The 22799-nt window shown below is 45.0% G+C and overlaps 1 protein-coding gene across 1 annotated transcript in view; it reads left to right on the forward strand.

Moving 5' to 3' along the window:
* LOC116846381 (follistatin-A) overlaps positions 1 to 20988 on the forward strand; it is a 31240-nt gene extending 10252 nt beyond the window's left edge. The window contains exons 2-6 of the mRNA XM_032820120.1: positions 3715 to 3903; positions 4231 to 4449; positions 6144 to 6380; positions 15673 to 15981; positions 16441 to 20988. Coding sequence (XP_032676011.1) covers positions 3715 to 3903; positions 4231 to 4449; positions 6144 to 6380; positions 15673 to 15981; positions 16441 to 16553 — 1067 coding nt within the window. The 3' untranslated portion in view covers positions 16554 to 20988. The remainder of the gene's footprint in view (positions 1 to 3714; positions 3904 to 4230; positions 4450 to 6143; positions 6381 to 15672; positions 15982 to 16440) is intronic.
* Positions 20989 to 22799: the final 1811 nt, after the last annotated feature.

Consider the following 22799-nt stretch of genomic DNA (forward strand, 5'->3'; position numbering starts at 1 on the left):
GGGCGACAGGAGGAGAAAGAAGAGGGGGGAGGGGGAGAAGAAGGCGGCGGCATCGCGTTACTCGCGAGGAAATATTCTTATAGACTTGGCAATGACGTAAGTGCGCAACGAGCAGCGAACAGCGGGCGGAAGGGCCGAAGAGAGGGAGAGAACGAGAAAGAGGGACGGCGAAGAGGAAGGGAGGAAAACTTGGCTGAAACTTTCGTTCATCCGGGGCCCCGCGGAGCGCGCTTGCCTCTCCTCGTAAATAACAAACTCTCTAGACGGTGTACAGCGACGGAGTAAGCTGCGGCTCGTGGCTTTCTGTGAACCACGGAGAGTAGCGACAGCGACGACGGTAGTAGTGGTATATAAAGAGAGAGAGAGAGAGAGAGAGAGAGAGAGAGAGAGAGAGAACTCATGGAGAAGAGAGGAGTGGGGTTTGGAGAACGAGAGGAGGAGAGGAAGAAGGGCGTAACTGGGCCAAACGGTGGCTACGTCGCGGTCTAGACACGCCGAGCCGCTCTGCTCCGCGCCGCTCCGCTCGGCTCCGCACCGCGGCTCGTTTCGCCTCTCTCGTCTCTCCTCGCCTCGCTCTTGCCACGTCTCGTCTCGCCTCACCTCGCCTCCTCGCCGCTGCTCCATGCCGCGGTTGAGAATTAATGCTTCGAGTTTGCCAGACTTTCCTTTTCGCTTCGTAACAAGGTGGTGTAGTTCCGCCGTCTCCTCTCCGAGCGACGGCGCGTGACACGCTTCGTCGAATTAATAATTGCTAGAGCTTGAGCGATTTCGGATCGATGGATTTCCAGCGTCGGGGGAGAAAAAGAGAGAGAGAGAGAGAGAGAGGGTGAGAAATAGAGGAGGACGCTTTTGCGGCTCGCGAGAACAGTCTTACGAAAGCTTCGTGATCGCATTGATTTATGATGTTTTTTGAGAGAAGATGAAAAAAGCTATCGAAAAGGCGAACTTTAATTATTGATGATTTTCGTCGGAATTTCATGGCCAAGAAGGTGCAACTTGTAATTGAAAATTATTCTGACTGAGAATCGAGAGATTAGAGCGCGTTAGTGCATTTAATGTTCCGACAATCGCTCAGTAACATGAATCACACACCTCGTTGTTACGTTACCGATCATTACGTATCACAAATCGGCATAATAGCCGGCTTAATAATCTTTTAAAGTGTATGGTATTCAGACAATTGCATATCGTCCACTTTTAACAGCAGTCTACTACCATTGATAATATTTTTCTAAATTGACAATGAAAAATTTAACGTACACCACCAACATGTCGTGTAACGACACGAGAGAAACGACTTTTTCGCGAGAGAGAGAAGCACGTGCAGCAACATGGACGGAAAATCACTGTGAAAAGGGTGCTTTGGCCTTTTACGTAACCGACTGTTAAACCTCAAACATACGATGTGACGCTCCTAAAAATACAATCTCTTTATCTCACAGGCACGAGGTGCAGTGTTCGTATCAACCGATAGCGAAACTATTTTCGCACTCGTCGGTCTAACGCTAAAGTCAGAGAGGAAGACGTCTGAAGGGTTCCACCGGCTATTTTGGCAAGCGGCCGCGTTAACGCCGCGCTGCTCCATTGCCGCGTCCTCGTCATAAGCGTTACACAGCTGACGCGATTCACCTGAGCTTCTCGCTTTCCGAGAACTAGAACCGTAAACTGACGCGGCAAAATCATTTATCGTGAGAAATGAGAGAGACAGAGAGAGAGAGAGAGAGAGAGAGAGAGAGAGAGAGAGAGAGAGAGAGAGGAAGAGAAAGAGAACGCGGCTATTAATATCGTGCGCCTAAGGTTTTTCGCTTGTCAGTCGGCGTCGACCGTTTCGCGATCTCGCTCGAATTTCCCCTAGTTTGACTTTACGAGCATGGTGATCTCTATTTTCGCGCTAACAATGTTTTCGCCGTTTCCTGAAATTGTCCGCCAAGAAATCCCCGTCGAGAATAGTTGCGCGCGTGGGATAAATTTGTAGATTGCCTAATCTCCGATCCAAATCGGATTCTGAATGAGCTCATTCTCGCTTTTTCGAGTATACCACGGCGTGTCTCGTTGTACGCGATTAATGCAGTTATTGGAAGACGCAGGCGTGAATTAATTGCAAAAGCATCACATTAGCGCACAGAAAATCTGTTTTTTATTAAAAATAATTTTCATCAATGGAAAGCACAAAATATTAGATTGAGAATATGATGTTTCTAAATGTCGGAAAAAGATATCATTATCACCAAAATAATCGTACATGTATGTACATGTATGTAAATTTAAAATTCTTCTAGCAAAATTGTATATCATTAGTTATATATGAAACAATAATTGTTAATTTAAATATATCAATTTTAAGTGAATACTCATTTTTTCCGTACATATATTTTTCCGTAAAAAGAAAAAGAAATTTTACGGATATTGAAGAAAAAAAGAATAACAAGGTTACCTTACGACCGCAACCTCCGCAGATATTTTAATTAAAATACAGCTATGCGACATGCGGTAACATTATGAACGCGAAATGATCGAGTGCGCTACTCCACTCGACTAATACCGACTCTATATTTGCATCTTACGCGCGCACCGCAAGAAAGAGGCGATTTGCTATGCAGCGCAAAGATAATCGTCGAATCCATCATCGACTTTGTTACGCGCGAGACGTTACTGTAACTACATGCTAGTCTTCGAGGAATTCCGAGCCATCGCTAACGCTAATGCTCGAGGGTTTAGTAAACAATGTCGACTATTCCGGGCTTGTAGCTCGCAATTGCGCGAAGGCTCGTGTGTGCTAATCATACATCGTAAAGTACTTTCGTAGTAAGTTCGCGGGAAACGCTTATGAACGGAAAACACGTAGCCGCAGTTTATCTTGCTGCTTTTAAAGTGGTAAATACGCCGCCGAATCGAGTGCAAGAGTAAAGCACGAGATGCGGAAACGCTTCGTACGAACGAAAGCTGTCGCTTTTTCGTCGTTGTTCGCTTCATTCGATGCGAGAATTTTTGTTTCAAGAGAATTTTTGCTCGTTCTCTCTCAGTGGGATTTCACTCCTGGAGAGTGTTCTCCTTTCGAGAACACCTCGTCGAATTTTCGCAATTCGTTCCGTTTGTTCAAAAAACGTAATTTGCGCGTCCGGTCGGCTGAGCTGAAGAAAAGCTCGAGAGTTACGCGCGGAGAATAAAAAAGTACGCGATACGTATTGGCGGTGAGTATAAAAGTCGCGTGTTTTCTTTCACGAGGCGGCGTGTCTATTTTACACCCGTTTACGCGGCGATTTCCCGCAAAAGAGAGGCACCTTGTTCCACTTGTTCTCATAGCGCCAATCACGTGTCCGATGTTTACTTTTTTCGTAATGTTAATTAGAGAACCCTACAAGGCGTTTCTTTTTGTCGTGCCCCATTAACGTGACTAGAGCTGGTACCACAACTACATCGACGATCCGCTCGCCTACTCGCACGCACGCACGCACGCACGCACGCACGCACGCACGCAGTGTGCGTGTATAATGTCATATAATCAAATACGATGTCACGATACCGTAATCAAAGCAGCTCGAGAGAGAAGCGGATTCGTCTCAATCTCAAATATACCGCGAGAGTTTACTTTCCTTCGATAAGTAGATAATAATTAATGAGAAGAAATGAGTGCGTGTACGAATGCAGCCAACAGTCGATCCACGCTATCAATTCAAATCTCACATTGATCTTGCGCGTTGCAATCTGTGTCAGGTGGTATATGTTGGTCGTCCATCAGTAACGGTCGCTGCAAAGAGCTTCTGTCGCAAGGCGTCACGCGGGAGGACTGTTGCGCCTCGAACGCAGCGGCAGCGACTGCCTATTCCGAAGAGGATCTGGACAGCGGAAGTCTTTTCTTCTGGAAGGTTCTCGGTGGGGGTGTGCAGTGCCTTCCTTGTCGAGGTAAGCGGATTAAATTGCGCGACGACGATCAATCGACATCTTTTTCTCGGTGTGTCACTCCTCGACATACACCCAAATCGAAATTTTTATCCTCTTTTTAATATTCCATTTAACGCCTATTCGCTACTCTAAACCCTATATCAACCCCCCTCTCTCTCTCTCTCTCTCTCTCTCTCTCTCTCTCTCTCTCTCTCTCTCTCTCTGTCTCTCTGACGGATATACTGATCCTCTCAGAATATGCAGATATTAAAAAAACGAAAGTGAAGCTAAAATTTCGATTCGGATACATGTGTGAGCGCATACGAAATTGCCTGTCCTATTTTGCAGAGAGCTGCGCGGAAGTGAGGTGTGAGGAAGGAAAGAAGTGCGTGGTGCGTAGAGGAAGACCGAGGTGCGTGTGTAGTCCGGAGTGCAAAGCACCGCGAGGTGGTGGACCGGTCTGCGGGACGGACGGCAAGAGTTACAAGAGTCTGTGCAGACTCAAAAAGCGAGCTTGCAAGAAGGGCAGTCACGAGCTCGCGGTTGCTTACAACGGCCACTGCCAAAGTGAGTATGTATGAATAATAATATTATTCGTCAAATATTGTATGTGTATTCATTGCGTATTGGTTGCGTATTAATTGCTGGTTTGAGTTGCAAATAACTCCCGATGTCTATCTGGCCAATTCGCTATTCTTAATTGCAATAACGTTATCCCCCCTCTGAGAAAGAACACTGGCTCGTCACCAGCGCCACGATTACTAGCCACGCATTTATTTGCTCGTATCGATACGCACCGCGGCCGTAATCATGTACCAAGACGAATAAGTTGGATCTCTCCGTTGTAAAAAGGAGATAAAAAGGAGAGAGAAAGAGAGAGAGAGAGAGAAACAGCTGCTTTAATCCACGGGAAAAGTCGTATCTGACATTAAGTTGACACTCTTTGTTTATCGTACGCGCTCGAAAGACTGGTAATTACGCTAACTAGGACGCGAACGATCGGATAAAGAAACGCAACGACCTGAAAGAAACATCCGGTGGGATTGGCCGGCCCAATACGGGCCACTCGCGCCGGTACGCGGTAATTGTCCCGGTAATCGATCCGGTAACGCGGCTTAATAGCCACGCGTACGAGAGAAAAAATATTTTGATCCTGTGTAACGTCGATACGTCAATGAACCGTAACGAAATGCGTGTTAGTTCCCACGATGCCGACGCGATTCTGTGGTCGACGCAAAAATTGCGCCACGCCGGACAACGACGGAGAAGTTTCACGTGTATCTCGGCCGTCTTTGCGCGCCTCTGATTCTTTACGGAAATTTCACGATCGAACATTTATCGCCTCTGCAAGTTGAATGCAATCTAATCAGGTATTATCTTCGTACACGCGTTTCGCAACATTGACGCGTTGACTCTGAGTCGAAGTCAATGCGCCAAGTCCGGAAACCGGGATGAAATAGCATACTTTCCAGAATTTCGTTGTTGAAACTTTTCAGACAATCGTGGCAATTAACTACACAAAGATGATAGAAACAAGCAACATGATGACTCTCATCCCCAACTTAACCCCCTGACTAACGATATTCTAAATCCAACGCGCTCGATGTATCAACCGAGTAGTATCACATGTTTGTTTTTCCTTCAAAATAAACAGAAACACATATCTTATTTTATTCTATTGAAACAATAGTTGATATAAAAGTAGAATTTCCTGTTTGATATCATAAAAATATTACCGACTGAAAAATGGTGCATAGAAAAACCATCAAATGTCTATCTTTTTAAACCAGTTTCTTTCAAATGGTGAGGCGCATTGCACTTTGATACTTATATATCTTTAATTTGCTCATGAATAGCTAAAATTTTATCCAAAAATAATTTAAGATTTCGAATGCCACAAAATGGGGCTAAAAACTTATGAGAGCCTGACTGTTTTTTTTTTTTTTTTGAATATTCTAAACTGAATCTATGCTATATTTAGAGAAATCTTGGGAAATTTCTAAGCGGGTAATTAGATTACCACTCGGCGTTGGTGCAACCGGAATCTCTCGCGACTACTTGAGAGCCGCGTAATTTTACGTGAACGATTAGACGAGTGACCGGGAACAGTGAGTGAGTCGGCATCACACACGGTCGGCATCGTCGTGGTAAGCGGCTGGTGGCGGCCAGCGAACAAAAATAAAAAGAAGAAAGGCAACGACGCGCGTCTATCTCGGGGGCGGTTTACGACTGTGCGTAATAACGTGCAAAGTGTCGAGCAGGTTCGTGCGCACGGGTCCGGTGCGGCCAAGGTCGGAGCTGTCTACTGGACCAGAACCTGAGCCCTCACTGCGTGAGGTGCGCCCGCAGGTGCCCCCAGGCGCCCCCGCACCAGGTCGCCGGCGCGCGCCCCGTCTGCGGGGCCGACGGAAACACCTACAAGAGTGCCTGCCACCTGCGACTCGCCGCTTGCCGCGCTGGCCGCGCCATTCCCGTCGCTTATAAGGGCCATTGCAAACGTAAGTCTGTCTCTTTTTCTTCTACTTATTAATCGTTCCCCGATCTCGCGCCGGGAGCGTGCCGGAAGTGACAGAGAACCGACGTCGATTCGACGGGATAAAACGCTGATAATCGAGAATTTCGCGGAAACCTTTCAAAGGTGAGTCGTGGAGTTCCTTCCCGAGGATAAGGCGCTCGAATTTAAAACGAAATAAAGTTTACTTTCGGTATCGAAATATCTTATGTCAATTGGTATCTCTGCCTGCAAAATTATTACTGTTGTGCAAAGAGAGAGAAGGAAATTATAATAAATAACGCAGGTGTACTCAATTCAGCAAAGAAGGTACATTAAGAAGGCGTACGAGTATATATGAAGTCCGCCGAAAAGGGTGACTCGATCGAATAAAAACAATCGGCGAATAAAAAACAGAAGAAGAAAGGTTAGCTTCATTGGCGAACGAGCGGGTAGTCAACCGACCGCTGCTTTGCATTGGAATGGGCCTTATTGTTGTCTGTTTTGCACGGTCCCGAAACCTCACGACAGATACCATAAAATAGCCAAGAGACGGTGTCCTTAAACGGGAAGAGTCCATGGGAATAATAAAATTCACGGATAGATTTTGAGCCCGGTTGATTCGGTAGAATTTGCATCTTTTCCTTCCTTTCACTTTGCTTTTCTGTCTCTTTTTCTCTCTCTTTCTTCCTTCCACCCACTAGACCCTTTACTTCAGCCCTTCCGCGGAAAGGAAGTGGAGGAAAGGATTCGTGAGTCTAAGATTCACTCGAAAGAAAAAGAGAGAGAGAATCTCGCTTGCTGGAAGAAGAAAAGGATACGGTACCTGTGGCTCGCCTTCACCGTCGCCTTCGCCTTCGGCCAGTCGCGCGGCACGAAGGCGCAAACAGACGTGAACGGATAGCACAATGGAAAGAAACTAAAAATAATAGCGATCCCGAGAATCTCGAGGAGGAAGTCATTACACGAGTTGGATGAGACGCGATACACGTACATATTTGCAACAGCTAGCAGAATAGCGTGGCTCGATTTGTCGCAATCGTTCAACGATTCGCGATACTTCTTCCGCGCTGAAAAATTCAGCGACAACGCGAAATTATCTGGTGCGAAATACGCGTGGGAAGTTCAATTTCAAATATAGTGTCGCCAAGAGCGAGAAATAATATACTTGTTTTTTTTTTATTATAGTTTAACTGTTACACATCCTGTGACTTGTTTATGCGTTGTCAGATTGCGAGTAGTTTTAATTTGGACACACACATATATATATATATATATATATATATATATATATATATATATATATATATATATATATATATACACACACACACCACGTGACACTCGCCGAGAGCAGACTATTCTCAAATTAGCGATTGCCCCAGCAAATACCATAATTGCGGTAAGAAACGGATAACTACGAGGTATGACTTTTGTCGGTGCTTCTCACGAGTGTCTTATATTGTAAGGAGAAGAGAAAAGGAAGGGGCGTAAAAGTAAAAAACATCAGAAGGCAATCGCAAGATCGTTCCAGGAAGTTCATCGACCGAGACGCGATCTGCTGGGCTGCGAAAGAGAACAAAAAATTATAAAAAAAAAAGAAACAGGAAAGAGAGAAGAAGGTAAAAAGATGGAGCGAGAGACAAAGAGGAGCATCGTTTTCTGTCCATTCCTCTCGAGAAGCTGCCATAAACCCTCAACTTCGAACACGATACCATCGCCGATTACCAGTCAGATTGACAGATTTTTTTCCAAGAACCCATCCGGGGATCCTTCGGAGAGTATCACGCGATCCTCGCAGCCACCTGGCACATCTCCTAATTATTTCAGACACCTTTCAGTTAACTTGAGAAAATTCGCCAATTTCTCCTACAAAGTTAACCCATCCCGCCGGATGGGTTTATGCGAACGTGAAGGAAAAGCACGCGCGTAAGAGGCAAAAGAGGAGAAGGAGAGAAGGGCTGTGTGTAGAGGCTCACCATCTTTCTCTTTAATCGTTCCCTATAAATTTCTAACGGCCTACCAATTACGGTGGCTGTCGTGAGACACAGCATGTCGCGGACGCTTTCTCGCATGGGATCCTCTTTGAAATGTATTATCACCGTGTTCGAGGAGGACGACAGGCACGGGGCAAACGACGCGTGAAGCCGAGAACGAACGCATTTTCCGTCGCGGTTGTGCGCGACGATACGCTTTAAGAACGAAACAAAAAAAAAGGAAAAAGAGAAAAAGAAAGACATCGATAATATCGTAATATCTTCTGTGCGTACGACGTGTACACGTTTCGCGGTCGTCGCAGCACTCGGGTCGTGTCGCTCATTTGCAGCGACGGCGCGTGGAATGCCGACGACGACGACGACGCGGCGTAAGTCCGCCGTCGTATACAGTTCGCACACGGGGCGTGGGCGCATTACGCTTTAGGATCGCCGTCATTGTATTTAAATGGCGAAGCTGCAGGAGGCAGTTCTTAACCTGTCCGCTCCGGCCCAGCCGGAGAGAGAGAGAGAGAGAGAGAGAGAGAGAGAGGGGAAGGAGAGGGGGAGAGACCGAGCCGTTCTTCTTTCGGTAGGTGGGCAAGTTTCGCGCGTATGCGTGGGTTATTTTAAGCAATGCGACCATACGTATTTTGCGAGGTGGTTGCACTTGGACCAGACTCTTGCGGATATGTCGTCGACGTCGTCGGCGACGATGGGATACATATGCGTGCGTGCGTGCGTGTGTGTGTATGTATGCGTCGCATAAGGTGACCCGCAGTTACGATCGCCGAAATCGACTTGAATTCCCGGCTTGCATTCGCGAGAGAAAAAGAGAGAGAGAGAGAGAGAGAGAGATGCCGACGTGCATTCAGCTCGGCGACATTTTCATTTCGCCAGCGCAGTCCGCAGACAAGAATTATTTCGCTTCTATCTGTGCTTTTTATCTCATCTTTATCTCTTTACCGTCGAGACTATTTTCGCTCGAGTGTGCGGTGATGTGAACGCGGGAAAATAGGCGATATAGGTCAAGGGTGTTTCGGCATAGAAAAAGATAGTGCCGTGACTGGTAGTAGCCGTGAGTTTACAATCTGTACGCGCGGAGCTGATCTGCGCTTTCGGACGTGTGTAAGGATGTGTCCTTGTGGCGTCCTTGCCCTCCGGTCATTCACCGTATGCACGCACTCACGCACGCACGCACGCAAGCTTGCATGCATGCTTGCACGCTTGCGACACACGCTTTTATGTTTTCGCGCGCGCGTGCGTATTCGTATGCTCACATACACACACACACACGCGCGCGCGCGCGCCCACGCAATCCGTGCACGTCGGAACTCAAGACACGCGGTCCTTTATGTTTACGACACTCACCCCCACTTGATGGGCGATTCGACTAAAAATAACTCGCAGAGTAAAAGAATTCGGCGTGCATCGATCAGCATTCGCACAACGGAGAACGAAAGTCCAATCGAGTGGATCACGACGTCGACGTCGACGACGACGACGACGACGTCGGGCGAGGAGTACGATCGTGAAACCGGACCGGTTTGATACCGCGCGAAACCGCGAAAGGCAGAGATTTGGTAATGAAGAAAGGATGCTGCTATATAAAGCACGCGTGTGTGACGTTCGCTGCGTGCGCTAACGTCCGTGTTACGTGAAAGTAGTATTATATAGGGCATACTTGAGAAGTTGCGCGATGAGACAGGTAATCGTCTTTCGGAGTATCAGTAGTTGTAAAGTTATGTAACATTGGGAATTGGAGCCGAGAGAAGGTTCTTCTTGTCATCAAGCAGCATCAACTTCTAATGCCGTTTTAATCATTTAGAAACACAAAGAAAATAATATATTATCTACTTATTCATCGGGTTTAGTTTCGCCAAAAATAACGTGAGATTCAAAGTTTGGGGAGCGAGACACATACAATATCGAAAGGATGTAAAATGCGTTATGGCATTGTGATTGGTATTATAATAAAATACATGTGATTCATTTTTTGCGTAAAGATATCATTCATAGTATATCGCGAGTATGACTGGGGCACGAAACGGTTTCTTCAAATCAGATTTGTGCGAGTATTTCGCTTCGCGGTTCACTATCGATCTCTCACAGGACCACTTCCGCGATTCAGTGTCGGCCAAATCAGAGGCGAGTCTATAACGGGAACACAAACGCGGCTGCTCGAGCGCGCCTTGTTTCAAAATTCCTCGCGGCGAAATCGTCCTGCGATCTCTCCTCCCTCGTCGTCTTCAACGAGACTCACCTCCGCTTCGAGGGAACAGGTGGGTCGCACGACGCTAAGGTCGCCGGGGTCAGGCGTTTATCGGTCTGAGAACGGGGTGAAGGGGAGTCCGTTGGATGCAAACAAGGTTGAGCACCTTACACGAGAAGGTCTTGTGGCACGACTGCACCAAGTATGCCTACGTATGTATCGTCTTTCTGGACTCCCGAGAATGAGAAAGAACGAGAGAGAAAGAGGAGGAGAACGAGGAGGAGGAAGAGGAGGAGGAGAACGTCGACGACCGAAGAACCAGAAGAGAATCGTGCATATACGCCGTTCGAACGACGGGGAAGAAACGAAGACAAGAAGCGGCAGATGCGAATCGAAGAGAGGAGAGGAGAAAGAAGAAGAAGAAGAAGAAGAAGAAGAAGAAGAGGACGAGAAAGAAGAAGAGGAGGAGGACGAGGTAGAGGAGAAGGACGAGAAGGAGAAAGTAAGACGGATAAATATCAGAAGAAAGAGAAAGAAGGAGCAAACGGTGGATAGGGCGAGGCGAGGCGGAGCAGGGCGGGGCGAGAAAGGAGGTTTGTACAAGACTCCGTACACACAAGAGAGACAGACAGAGAGAGAGAGAGAGAGTGTGGCCCTCCACGGGGCCCGGGCACGGACCCCAGTAACAGCATTCAGTAACACCATGCGCTTGGTGAGGCTCAGCCTGGCGTGGCGTCTGGCCACTGCCAACCGGCGCGGCACAGCGTCCGTGCCAAGCTCGTCTTTTTTTACTGGACTCTGGCGCAAGATCCTACCGTCTTCCTTTCTTTCTCTCCACCTTTCTCTTTCTCTCTTTCTCTTCTCCTCCCTCCCGCGCTTTGCTCGTCGTCGTCGGGCCCGACGTCTTCTCGTCTCGCTCCATCGTTTCCCTCCCTTTTCCTGGGCCCCGAGACTCCTCCTAGCCCGAGTTCCCCCTACGACCATATCAACGTCCGCGCGCGCCTCCGCGTCCGCGTCCCGACATCGACATTCGCCGGCTGCATGCCTCCAGTTGAATATCCTCCTCGCTGTGAATCTCGGTGGCACTCCACCAGGACATCCATATCCTTCTTCTTGCCTTCCCTCTTGCACCGGTCGGCGTTACCTTCTTTACCATCGCGCGCCACTTTGGGCCCCTACATCTATCCTCGTCCCCGTATCGTCCGCGTGTCGTCGTCGTCATCGTCGTCGTCGTCGTCGTCGTCGTCGTCGTCGTCGTCGTAGTAGTCGTGATGTTCGATACTGTAAACAATCCGCGAAAAGAACCTCTGCCCGTATGCAAACCGTATGCACGCCGCACACTCCGTGACTGCACTTTACATATCGTCGCGGCAACAAAACGACTCGAGACTCCGACAATTCTTCGCGGACGATGCTCGGTCATGCGGACCGTCAACATCGCCACGTTTTCCGAAATTCCACGAGCACGCTATGTCATCCGGCTTGCACGATCGTGTATTTCTCTTTCGCGAATAAACGGGCGATATCGGTCGGAAACATAACATTGCGCGGCTGTTTCGCGAAATAGAACCGTGAGTATCGCGATCTTTTCCCTTTTGCGGCGTCTTATCTGCACGCATATCCGGGTCAACTTGTCGAGAGATAAAACCTTGTCGCCCGCTATTTCAAAACACGCATACACACAAAAAATGAGATTAGTGCATTAATCGCGTTGATGAGCGCGACAAAGCGGTTTGGCGGGACGTAAGAAATGACGGTTCAATGCACCGGCAGTGCTCGATTTACGGCTGCATATATCGTCTGCAGCATCGATTTCTTGCTCTCTTAGCTAATGATACAGTCGTCGCTAGTGCACACGCACTAGTCGTTAGACGGCTCGGTAAATATCGTCAGCCGTATTAATCGAGCGAAAATTTACTTGTAAATTACTTTCTTCCGTGTTGCTGCACGTCCTATCTCTCGACGCGACGCGCAATGACAGACGGGGACGAAGAAGACGCGCGGTACCTGTCCTCACACGCGGCACTTAGTCATTACGTTTCTTACGCGCACTCCCCGAGCACCCGATGTAAGTAAATAATTGTGAATCTCAATGAGGGGAAAATCATTTCGGTTTCACACCACGCAAACGTCATCAAAGAAAACAGTCAATGTACTAATAACATTGACGTTTTGGACATTCCATAAACATTCTTATTGTTTTTTGGTCTTTAAATATTTCAACTATCAACGTAGAACAGATGTATGTACAGATATATTTTATATTAAAAGTTTAAACTTTCGTATCTAACAAGATTGAAAAATAAGAATATTCAGAGTTAGATGCTAATGTTATTGGTGTACTTTTCGTCTGCTCGGTACGTAAGAAATTATATGTAAGAAAGACTTTTTTTCCAAAACGAATGCAACTACGTTGGCGACACAAGGGGTAAGCTGTTTCGCGTTCAATGTTTACACAGCACTGTTCATCATTCGTCAGATAGAAATCGCCACACAAACCGTGGTGTCGCATTATAATCGTCTCCACCCCGTCGATCGACCCTGTCGCACTCGAAACCTAAACTCTTTTTTCCCCTCCCCTTCCCTCATCTCTCTCCCCATATATTAGCAGTTTCTCTTAAATCCGTGCGAAAACGTTCTCGCGCGAATGAGGAAAGGTAAAGAGGGAAGCTAAGGAGACGTGCGCGCGGCGCGACGGAGAAGTAAATAAGTAAATAAACCAGCCGGTTTAGCGACGAGGTGTCGCGATGCAAATAATCGTCTTTCTCCGATTCGAGGATCCGAGGCGCGAAAGTGCACGCGTCTGTAAATATGCACACGGCATAGTATGTGCACGGAACGTATATGAGCTTTTCTCGGTCCTCGTCGTCTCGGTCTTCTCGCCACCTCCTCCTTTTCCTTCTTCTCTTTCTCCTCCTCCTCATATCCTTTCCCTCCCTTCTGTTCTTCTCGACCGACCGACCGCGCGGTCCGGAATATCTTGTACTCTCCAAGATCTCCGCGACGCGACCGTTTATTCTTACCACCACCACCACCACCATCACCACCATCACCACCGTCGTCGTCGTCGTCGTCGTCGTCGTCGTCGTCGTCGTCGTCGTCGTCGCAAAGGCGTTAAGTAATTTGCTTATTTTTTTCGCCTCGCCAATGGGCTCGCGTATACATATATTGACACCGTTTTCTCATCCGTCAATACTTGGCGCGCGCGATGGTTTTTACGCCGCCGTGCTGACTGCGGATGAGGCGGTGCGACGAGAATTATCCGGTTGTCGCATGGCAAATTATGCCTGCCGACGAAGACGGAAGTGGATAATGGCGTAGAAGGACAGCATTTTTATCGGCAAGGGTAAATATCGTCGTGATACTGCCGTTATACGTAGCGTGGCGTCGCGTTGCGTCGCATCGCGTTGTCTCGTGTCGCGATCGTGGGACACGCTTCACGTTTTGCGGGGTAAAGCGAGCCTCGTGCTCCCGAGCGTATCGTCGCGAGAAAGTAGACTAGACGTTCACGTGGGGATGAAACGATCGTTTGAGTCCATGAGAGTCGAACGAATATTTGTTAGCTCATCAATTATCGAAAAGGAACAAAAGGCCGCAAGTCTGTTTGCAGATTTTGATTTCATTGCACTGTTATTTTGTACACTGAGAGAAAAAATATGTAAAAATAACAAATATTTATTTAAGAATATTTATAATATGTATTTATTTGTCTGAATAAACAATTGCTTTCATGAGAAGGTAAAGTTTTAAGAAAATGTATATTGTCTTATATGTAGAAAATATTTTATATTAGTGTAAGTAAATGTGTGTATTGTTAGTATCCACCCCTATAAATAAATGTTTATTATTTCTTAACTATTTTTCTTTCAGCGTAGCTTTTCTTTATCTCTGAAAAGGAATGTATTTGAAAATATGATATTATATAAAATGTTGAACCTAGACTGTAACTTTATGTCCCAAAAAATATGATTCTATATAGAGGGTTAACACGGTGAGCGCGCTTACGATGGAGGACCGAATTGGCTATGCGTTTCGTTTATGTGTTTATCGAGAGAGGAATCGTCCTTTCTCTCCCATGCTCTGAAAGCAATATCATACGATTCCCTTTTTTCTCTCGCACGATAAAAATACGTCGACGAAACGCATGGCCAACGTGACCCTTGGGCCAACTTGACTCGGTCTCCCCTAACGCACGCTGCGAGAAACGTCGTTTCGTAAATCGTAACGGCGTCACGATCAATCGCTCGTGGATCCGCTCGTTCGCGTTTCGTGACGCGGCGATTAAGGCGGTGACGTTACAGTAAACAGATCGTTCAACATATTTAAGCCGTTTATTATCCGGCTGAACAGAGCCGTCTGCGCTGCGCACACATATCTCTGTCTAATGTTGTAATGCCCGTCTAATTCAATATAATTTAGAGAGCGTGAGGGACGAAGACGATTCCCAAAGTAATATCGCCACTTCGTGCGTGCTGTAGCGCTCACGATGCGTAACCTAATGACGGATCATTTAAATTGTCGAGGTTCAATAAGCGTTGACGACGTTATGTCAATGCCACGTTAGGTTGAATGACCAATGACCCCCTCGCATATATAGCATTGCGTAACCCCGTCGTTGCGCGTTACTTCCCGCCTCTTCTTATCGGATGTTCAACTTTACACATATAATTGCAGTTTAGCTGTCGCAGTTCGCCGCCACGGAATATCCCCGCGAATCAATCGCGATATATCGCGTCCGGATTATGTACCTTTTCACCGTGACGTTCGCGTCGCGATGGCCGAAGAAGAAAAATGAGTAATATACATTACAACTGTGTCCCCCCCTCGTGAGAAGTAGGCCATTGACTCAAGCAGACGCAACATGTTATCGCAACGATAATCGTTTGCGTCTGCGAACGAGTCAACGTACGAAATTGCCAAGTGCCAAAGATAGAGTGGTGAGTCTAATTCGACAATTGGTCTCGTCTCTATCTCATATGTCATCGATAGCGCGGAGACGATTCGATTCGTTTGTTCTTTCAGAGGAAGGGAAAAATCAAACCGATCGATTTTACGCCATCATAAACACACGCTGCGCAAAACGTCCGAATAATCTCGTTGTTTGATTTTGACAGAGAGCGCAGACTGCACCACGATACGCTGTCGAGAAGGCCAGACTTGTTTATCCGAAATGAAGTCCGGACGACCGCGTTGCGTGACCTGCACCTACCGTTGCCCTCGGAAACGGGAGCGCGTCCGGAATCGAACGCACCGTGACAGAGATCGTGATCGAGACCCATCGACGACCATGTTATGCGCGACAAACAACATCACCTATCCCAGCTGGTGTCATATTATCAAGGACGCCTGCGTCACCGGTTTCGTTCTCGAAACCCGGCACGCGGGCCCTTGCAACGCTTACGATACGGCCCCTCTTTATATCGGTGAGTTACAACAATTATTAAAAAAGAAAAAAAGGATAAATTTCTGATGGGGATCTAGCGTGTGGAAACTGTGCTAACGAAAAATCGTTCTTCTCGTTCTTTCGTTGGAATTCGCCGGTGATGAAAGTAATCGATACACATTAAAACATAGATAATTACAGTCAAGACACATTTTATAGGACTAATTCCCATCCCTTGTTCGTGCAGTCTCTGTTAGATTGCGTACACGCAGAAACCTGTTGCACATTATATGGAAACGGGAAGAAATAGTTTCTATCCTGCTTATCTCTGCCTTCAATGCGAATGATTCGACGCGATTGTTTGCGATTTATTGCGGATCGCGCAGAAAATGTATGCACTCTCGTATGTGTGTGTGTGTGTGTGTGTGTGTGTGTGTGTGTGTGTGTATCTGCTTGATGATTATTGGTAAAGTATCAAAGATAGCTACGTTCGTTGCAGAGGACGACAACACCTCGAGCAACTACGGGGTCGATTTGGCGGACGAAGATACGAAGGCAGGCGATGAACGCACCAAATCCCCATACGGCCTGCACTCGTTGGCGTTGTCGTAGCTCCGGTATCTGCGCTTTTCGTAAGAGTATGACAACACGCGTGTATGCCGTTATAGCGGCAGATCGCGACCTACAGTCTGGAAATTCGACGGGTGCTCACCTCACCGAGGAGGAGGAAGGTCACCGAGGAACGGCGAAGCGTGAGCTTGAAGATCGGCATCGATACGCGATGTATCCGTTGTTCCTCGATCTCCAACAGATAGACTAGAAGAAGAGGAACGAGAAGGAGGGCCATCGACTTGACACCGAGAGCAAAGTCTAGCGAGGCGCGAAAACATCATGTCTTCTTAGTCGCTTTTCCTCGAGGGGAAAAGAGAGAGAGGAGGAGGAAGTTCATATCAAAACACGCCTCGAGACAGAAACATATCTTGTTCGGTGCTGCTGCCGAAAGAACTAGGAGCGAGAAGGGGAGAAGAGCGGGGGCACTTGGGAATTACTTTACGTGACAAAAGAGATACCCACACTGCCGAATTCTCTCTCTTTCTCTTCTGCGCCGATGCGCGCTTACTGATCTCTCGTCGACGAAAGAAATAACGGTGCGAACGAACAAAAAAAAGTAGATCTCTCGTGTTGTTCGGCGCGCGCGCGCGAACGATCGCGACTTCGCGTGAAATTACGATCCGATATCGAGTCGGCGCTACCGATTCGATGCTGCTCTTCCGTTGATTGACGCAGACCACGAGTCTTCCGAGCTGACGGATATACATATATATGTGACTCCTAGGCATATAGTCGTATAGTCTCGTAACGTAGTAGAAAAGTTGTATAGAGCGAAAAAAAATAATACGAGCGACCATAAAGAACGCGTGTGATAATATTCGTAAGAGAGGTACCAACTTGGACGACCTGGAAAATTCCAAAAACTTTTGCATTATATACATACGTATTATCTGTGCTAAAATTGTTACCGAGACAAATTCGCACACGCACACGTACACCACGCATATAAACGTTTCATTGTGGATATATAGAGGAAATATCGTTAAATCGATGATAAAAATGTGGTGACTTTGAGATCGAGTGTCGCTCAGCGAGAATTTAGGCGGTGCGCTCTTCGCGAAATATCAATCAGTAATATTTAATTAGTGTCAAAATTTAACGATTTTAATGGCTTTTGCAAGGGTCTAAATTTTTAATGCTTTTACTACTTTCGATCAAATATTCAAAAATATTTATCAATTTAATATGCCGATCGAATTCTCGCTAGGGCAAGGGAGCAGATTTTCAAATTATCAAGAAATTTAATCCTATTAGCGATTAACATATTCTACGAAATATTTTACTGTGTATGCTGCCAATGATAAATGTCACGAACCAACAGATACTTGGATATTTCGGAAAAACGCAAGAAGCCTAATAGAAAAAGTATAATATCGATCGCAGTACTATTGTAACTGAGATAGATATGTAATCAAGAAGATATAAGAAAACAGTGTTCGGCATTGATCGATTAAGATGAGTTAGTTGATTAAAATAGTCGACAAGTCAATGATCAAAATTAAGCGATCGTCGTATGTAAAATCACTTAATCGATCGGTGAAATTAATTATTAATCGTACTTTGACTTGATTAATCGATTAATAATTAATTTCATCAGTCGATTAAATTGTTCACGATTACATATTGATTGATTTATCTTGACTGTTGATTTTTCGACTATTTTAAACAAATAAGATTTCAGTCGACAGATTCCCCACACTGTGAAAAAGCTTTCACTCCTGTCCGAAAAGTGGGAAAACGATTTGATCGTGCGATTTTTCTCACGACGTTCTTTTTCAACTATAGTTCTTCCAGGCGCGACTTTATCACAATCGTGTACCACAACTGTGTAAACTGATCGACGACTTCGCGCAAGCCCTTTTATTCCCCTCCAACTGACGCGTCTTTAAGAGACAGCCCAAGAGAGACGCGCATCAATAGTATTCTCTGACATTAATCCGATTAGTCGGTATTTATAGATATATTAAACGGAACTCTCTCGCGACGGAGAGAACGATAGCCGTTTCGGCTCGGCGTATCGTTCGGTTGCATCGTGTCACGCGGCGTAACGTTCGGGATGTAATGTAATGTAATTCGCGGTAAGATTGGCGCGGCGATGTCTCTCCCAAAAGTAGCGCATTAGATAGACGAACAATTTGACGTAAGTCAGTATTTATTAACCGACTTCGCGCGACGAAAGGTCGTTGACACGGCGGATGGACGATCGAAGATGATCGCGATGTGGTCCCGGTCGGTTTGTCGAAAGCATCTCGCGATTAAGCAGTAGCAATAAATTCATTCTCATAAATAATTTGGCGATATCATGCCGGATTAATTTATTTCGAACGAAGTTGGTGGTGTGGTTTTGCAACATTTGTGTGTAATTGGCCAATGAGACACAAGTTTTAGGCCAACATTAAGAGGAAGAAGAGGCAGTTCGCGATGTTTGAAATAGCAGCGATTAAACGGTGCTCGAGCGCGCTATCGAACGTGTAGCGCACTCGGCGCTCGATGAATTTGAAATTTAAATTTTAGAGGAGACACAAACAGAGATTTCACATGAGAAACGTCACTGGTCTGCCTTTAAACCTTGATTTGAATTCGCAACTTGCTTTAGTTTCGTCTGTACCCCGCATACCACATTTTCGTTGACATCATCGATCGTCCAAATGCTTCCGTCCTGACGTCGATAGTATTCGTGTAATATTTGTACTTAATTTATTTTAGTTTTACGAACGGCATTTCGTCCTCCACTTACGTCATGCACGGTACCAGGCGATTGCTTCGATCGGTCCTTCGATACGAACGCGGCGAAATTGGGAACGAAATTTCAACGTGGACTGACCACCTGTGTCGTTGAATCGACGACAAATATAAAATAGTGTTGTGCCGAATTTACTAGTATCATTATTGTTAAAATGATCGGGCAAAAGACAACGAAGCAGATATCGATCGGCACACAGATTTCTCAGCGATCTCGCGCGAGCCATTTGGATCATTCTAAATTTTTAAATTTAAAATTTTTTTTTGTAAAATTGCTGAATTTCACAGCATTTATTCCCAGTAACGATAATCGCCTGTTGCTTGTAAAATGGCATGCTGCGCTGCAGCAGTCTACATCTGTATCGCGGCTAAAGTCGGTCTAATGATCTCTGACCGTACGCCGACCAGCGTAACACACATAAGTAATAAGTAATAATGAAAAATCTCTCCCGGTCTGAGGCGGTACGATCGTGTGTGTGTGTGTGTGTGTGTGTGTGTGTGCCCCTGGCTGGGAGCACGCTGCGAGTTGGAGCGAATCGCGTGCCACGATTAAAAACGTGATCCGATCCGCACGTTAGAACACGTAAAGCAATTATGATAAAGCGTACGAACTCGCGGGACTCCGTTTCTATGAGAGATATAACGAATCTCACACACAACAAGCAGAATATATATATCACACTCTTAATGTCTAAGTTACAAAATGCTTTATCTAGGCAATAACAAATTAATTAACTTATAAATAGATGAATAAATATATAAATATATGTACAGGCGTCTCAAAACTATCGTATACGATACTTTAACAACGTATTTCGGAACTGCACTGTCGAAAAACTGAATGCGGATTGTAGGAAAACAGTACAATCAGCTAATCAATGATCACCGATAATAGATGATAAATCGGTATACCTGTCGTGCGAAATTTACACGATATTATTAGTCAATTTTAATAATTTATTATTCGAATATTATAATTACCTCGACTCATCTTCGTATTAGGATTTTCGACTCTTAATTGAGTTCTAGAATACCTTGTTAAACTATCGCACAACTCTTGGACAACCTGTATGAAAATACAATATGTATTTACAGAATTGTACAGAATGTTCGGTAGATAGACGCATTTGTGACGAAGAATACTCCTCTCTTTAAGAAAACTTTAAGGAAACCAATCTTTATTCTGACAAAATTTCTTTAAACCTCAGGTTTCTAATACGACATTCAAACGATCACATTAAACAATTTTATATCTTTATAGTTAAGCGCGTCAGGATCCTCTCGAGTAAGTCTGAACTTTGACTAAACATTCTTTTTTTTATTTGCATTCTTCAATTGCATTCTCTAAGAATCTCTTCTTTTGAAAACAACTATTTGCATCTCAACACATCTTTTCGCCTTAAATTATTGTTAAAAATTATAAATTGAAAAATTAAAATTAAAAATTATAAAATGAAAAATTTTTTAATTAAAAATTATTGTTTCTCAACAAGGAATATCACCAAACTTACATCAAACGCGCCTATTATCAAACATTCTGTATATACATATAAATTATGTATTATATTTTTCATATATATACATAACTTATATGTATATGTAAACTCGCAACTGCTTTCAAGACTGTGGAACACATTATATAGATGTATATATATAAATGTTTAAATAAATTATTATAACATCGTAATATCAATTATAATATGGTGTCATTGATTCTCTTACTTTTACAGAAATCAGAATTCGAAACTTTTGGGTTAGGCAAATATTAATATATGCGCAAAAATAAATAGGAGCATTGCTCAATATGTAACGAAAACGAAAAAAATGTTAAATATAAAATCTCAAGCCATCAATTAGCATAATAATTGCCTAATTCAAAGTTCCGCAGCTTGTTATTCACAAGACTGCAACATTTTTTTATTGTCAAATCGAGGTACTTTACCTTTAAAATATTAAGTATAAGTTTTATGTTTCGCATGTAAGTTTTACTGCTTTATTTGGCATCCGTAGTAGAACAGTGGAATTTACGTTGATATTTCGAGAATAAAGTACTTCGATTTGATGATAAAAAACGTTGCATCCATGTGAATAACTCGTGGGTGAATATACACTCATGTAATCTACATAAGTTACATGAATTCGACGTGGATACACATACCTGTTTTTGTAGAAGTACTGTTAGAACCTAACCTTCTCCGAACACACGACTTTTTCTCGAAAATTCCAATGGTCCATTTCGCCGAAGTAATCTCTCTCAGTTGTCGAACGATATTATTTTGTCGCCGCGACGAACGTACGAGATTCATTCACGGCACTCCCGACACTCCCGATGTCACTTCGCACGCGAGACTTTTATCGGCAGATTAAAAGTGCAAAACTCAGCGGATTTAATACGATATCGTTGTAACGCAATGAATACGCGATATTTTTCACATAACATTCGCGCGATGATTTGTGAGAGATACTTATTGCCGCCTTAACTGTTCAATGATATTCCGTTACAGTAACGCGCAAAACACAGCGGTACATTCTGCAACTTTTAACGATAGTGCCGTTATTAATTACTGTCGTTGGGCAGGTATAATACGAAAAGTTGCGCAACAACATTGTTGTTGATAGTTACAAAACAAGCCTCTTCCTGAACTGAAAGAACCGGAAATCGCGAGATGCATCGAATGCGTGATTCAAAACTACCGCCGCGCCACGACGGTTGCGATTCTCGAAATACCAAACGCGGCCACATTCACTTGAAACTCTCAACGATCTCGCTCTCGGCGATTGTTTGTTGGCGAGTACCCCGTCGCGACGAGTACGCAAAACTTGCTTTCAATAGTCCCGGAAATGGTAATTCGCGCGTGAGACTAACTGTCGATAAATTAAGATTCAAACGACGGTTAAGACTCAGTCGCCACAATGCGATGCGGTAACTTTGCTCGACACTCGCGCATACATATAACGGCTCGTTTAATCGTGCGATATTTTATGTTAATTTGATGATATTTTATTTTCGATATATGTACAAAACTTACTTTCTCGACATTCTCGGCAATGATCCGTGTAGGATGCTCCTTCTGCGAGCCAAAATCGCGACGATCACGGAACGCCTTTCAAATTCTGCTTGCCGAACCATGAGTACTACTAACTAACTGCAGATGTCGCAACATTCTCGACTCTCGCGATATATGAGTGCAGTTAGTATTACACCCGCCTACTAGCGCCAGTGATCTCTCGTGTCTGTGTTTGGCGCATTTATTTATATTGAAAAATATACACCAATCAAATGCAAACACTGAATGCACCATTGAGAGGCTTGCTTGGACCGCGTTCCGTAAAGATCGTTGTACATTAGTTGCAAGTCGATTGCAACTCTTGTTGCGACAGCCAATCAGAAGCATCAATAGCACCATTGATACTTCTGATTGGCTGTCGCAATAAGAATTGCGTCTGCTTGCGATCGGCTTGCAACTAATGTAGAACGACCTCAATGGGCGCATTCAGTAGAAA

Source organism: Odontomachus brunneus, unplaced genomic scaffold (genome assembly GCF_010583005.1).
Source record: "Odontomachus brunneus isolate Ranch 3 - 2012 unplaced genomic scaffold, Obru_v1 Obru_scaffold_063, whole genome shotgun sequence".
Classification (NCBI taxonomy): Eukaryota; Metazoa; Arthropoda; class Insecta; order Hymenoptera; family Formicidae; genus Odontomachus; species Odontomachus brunneus.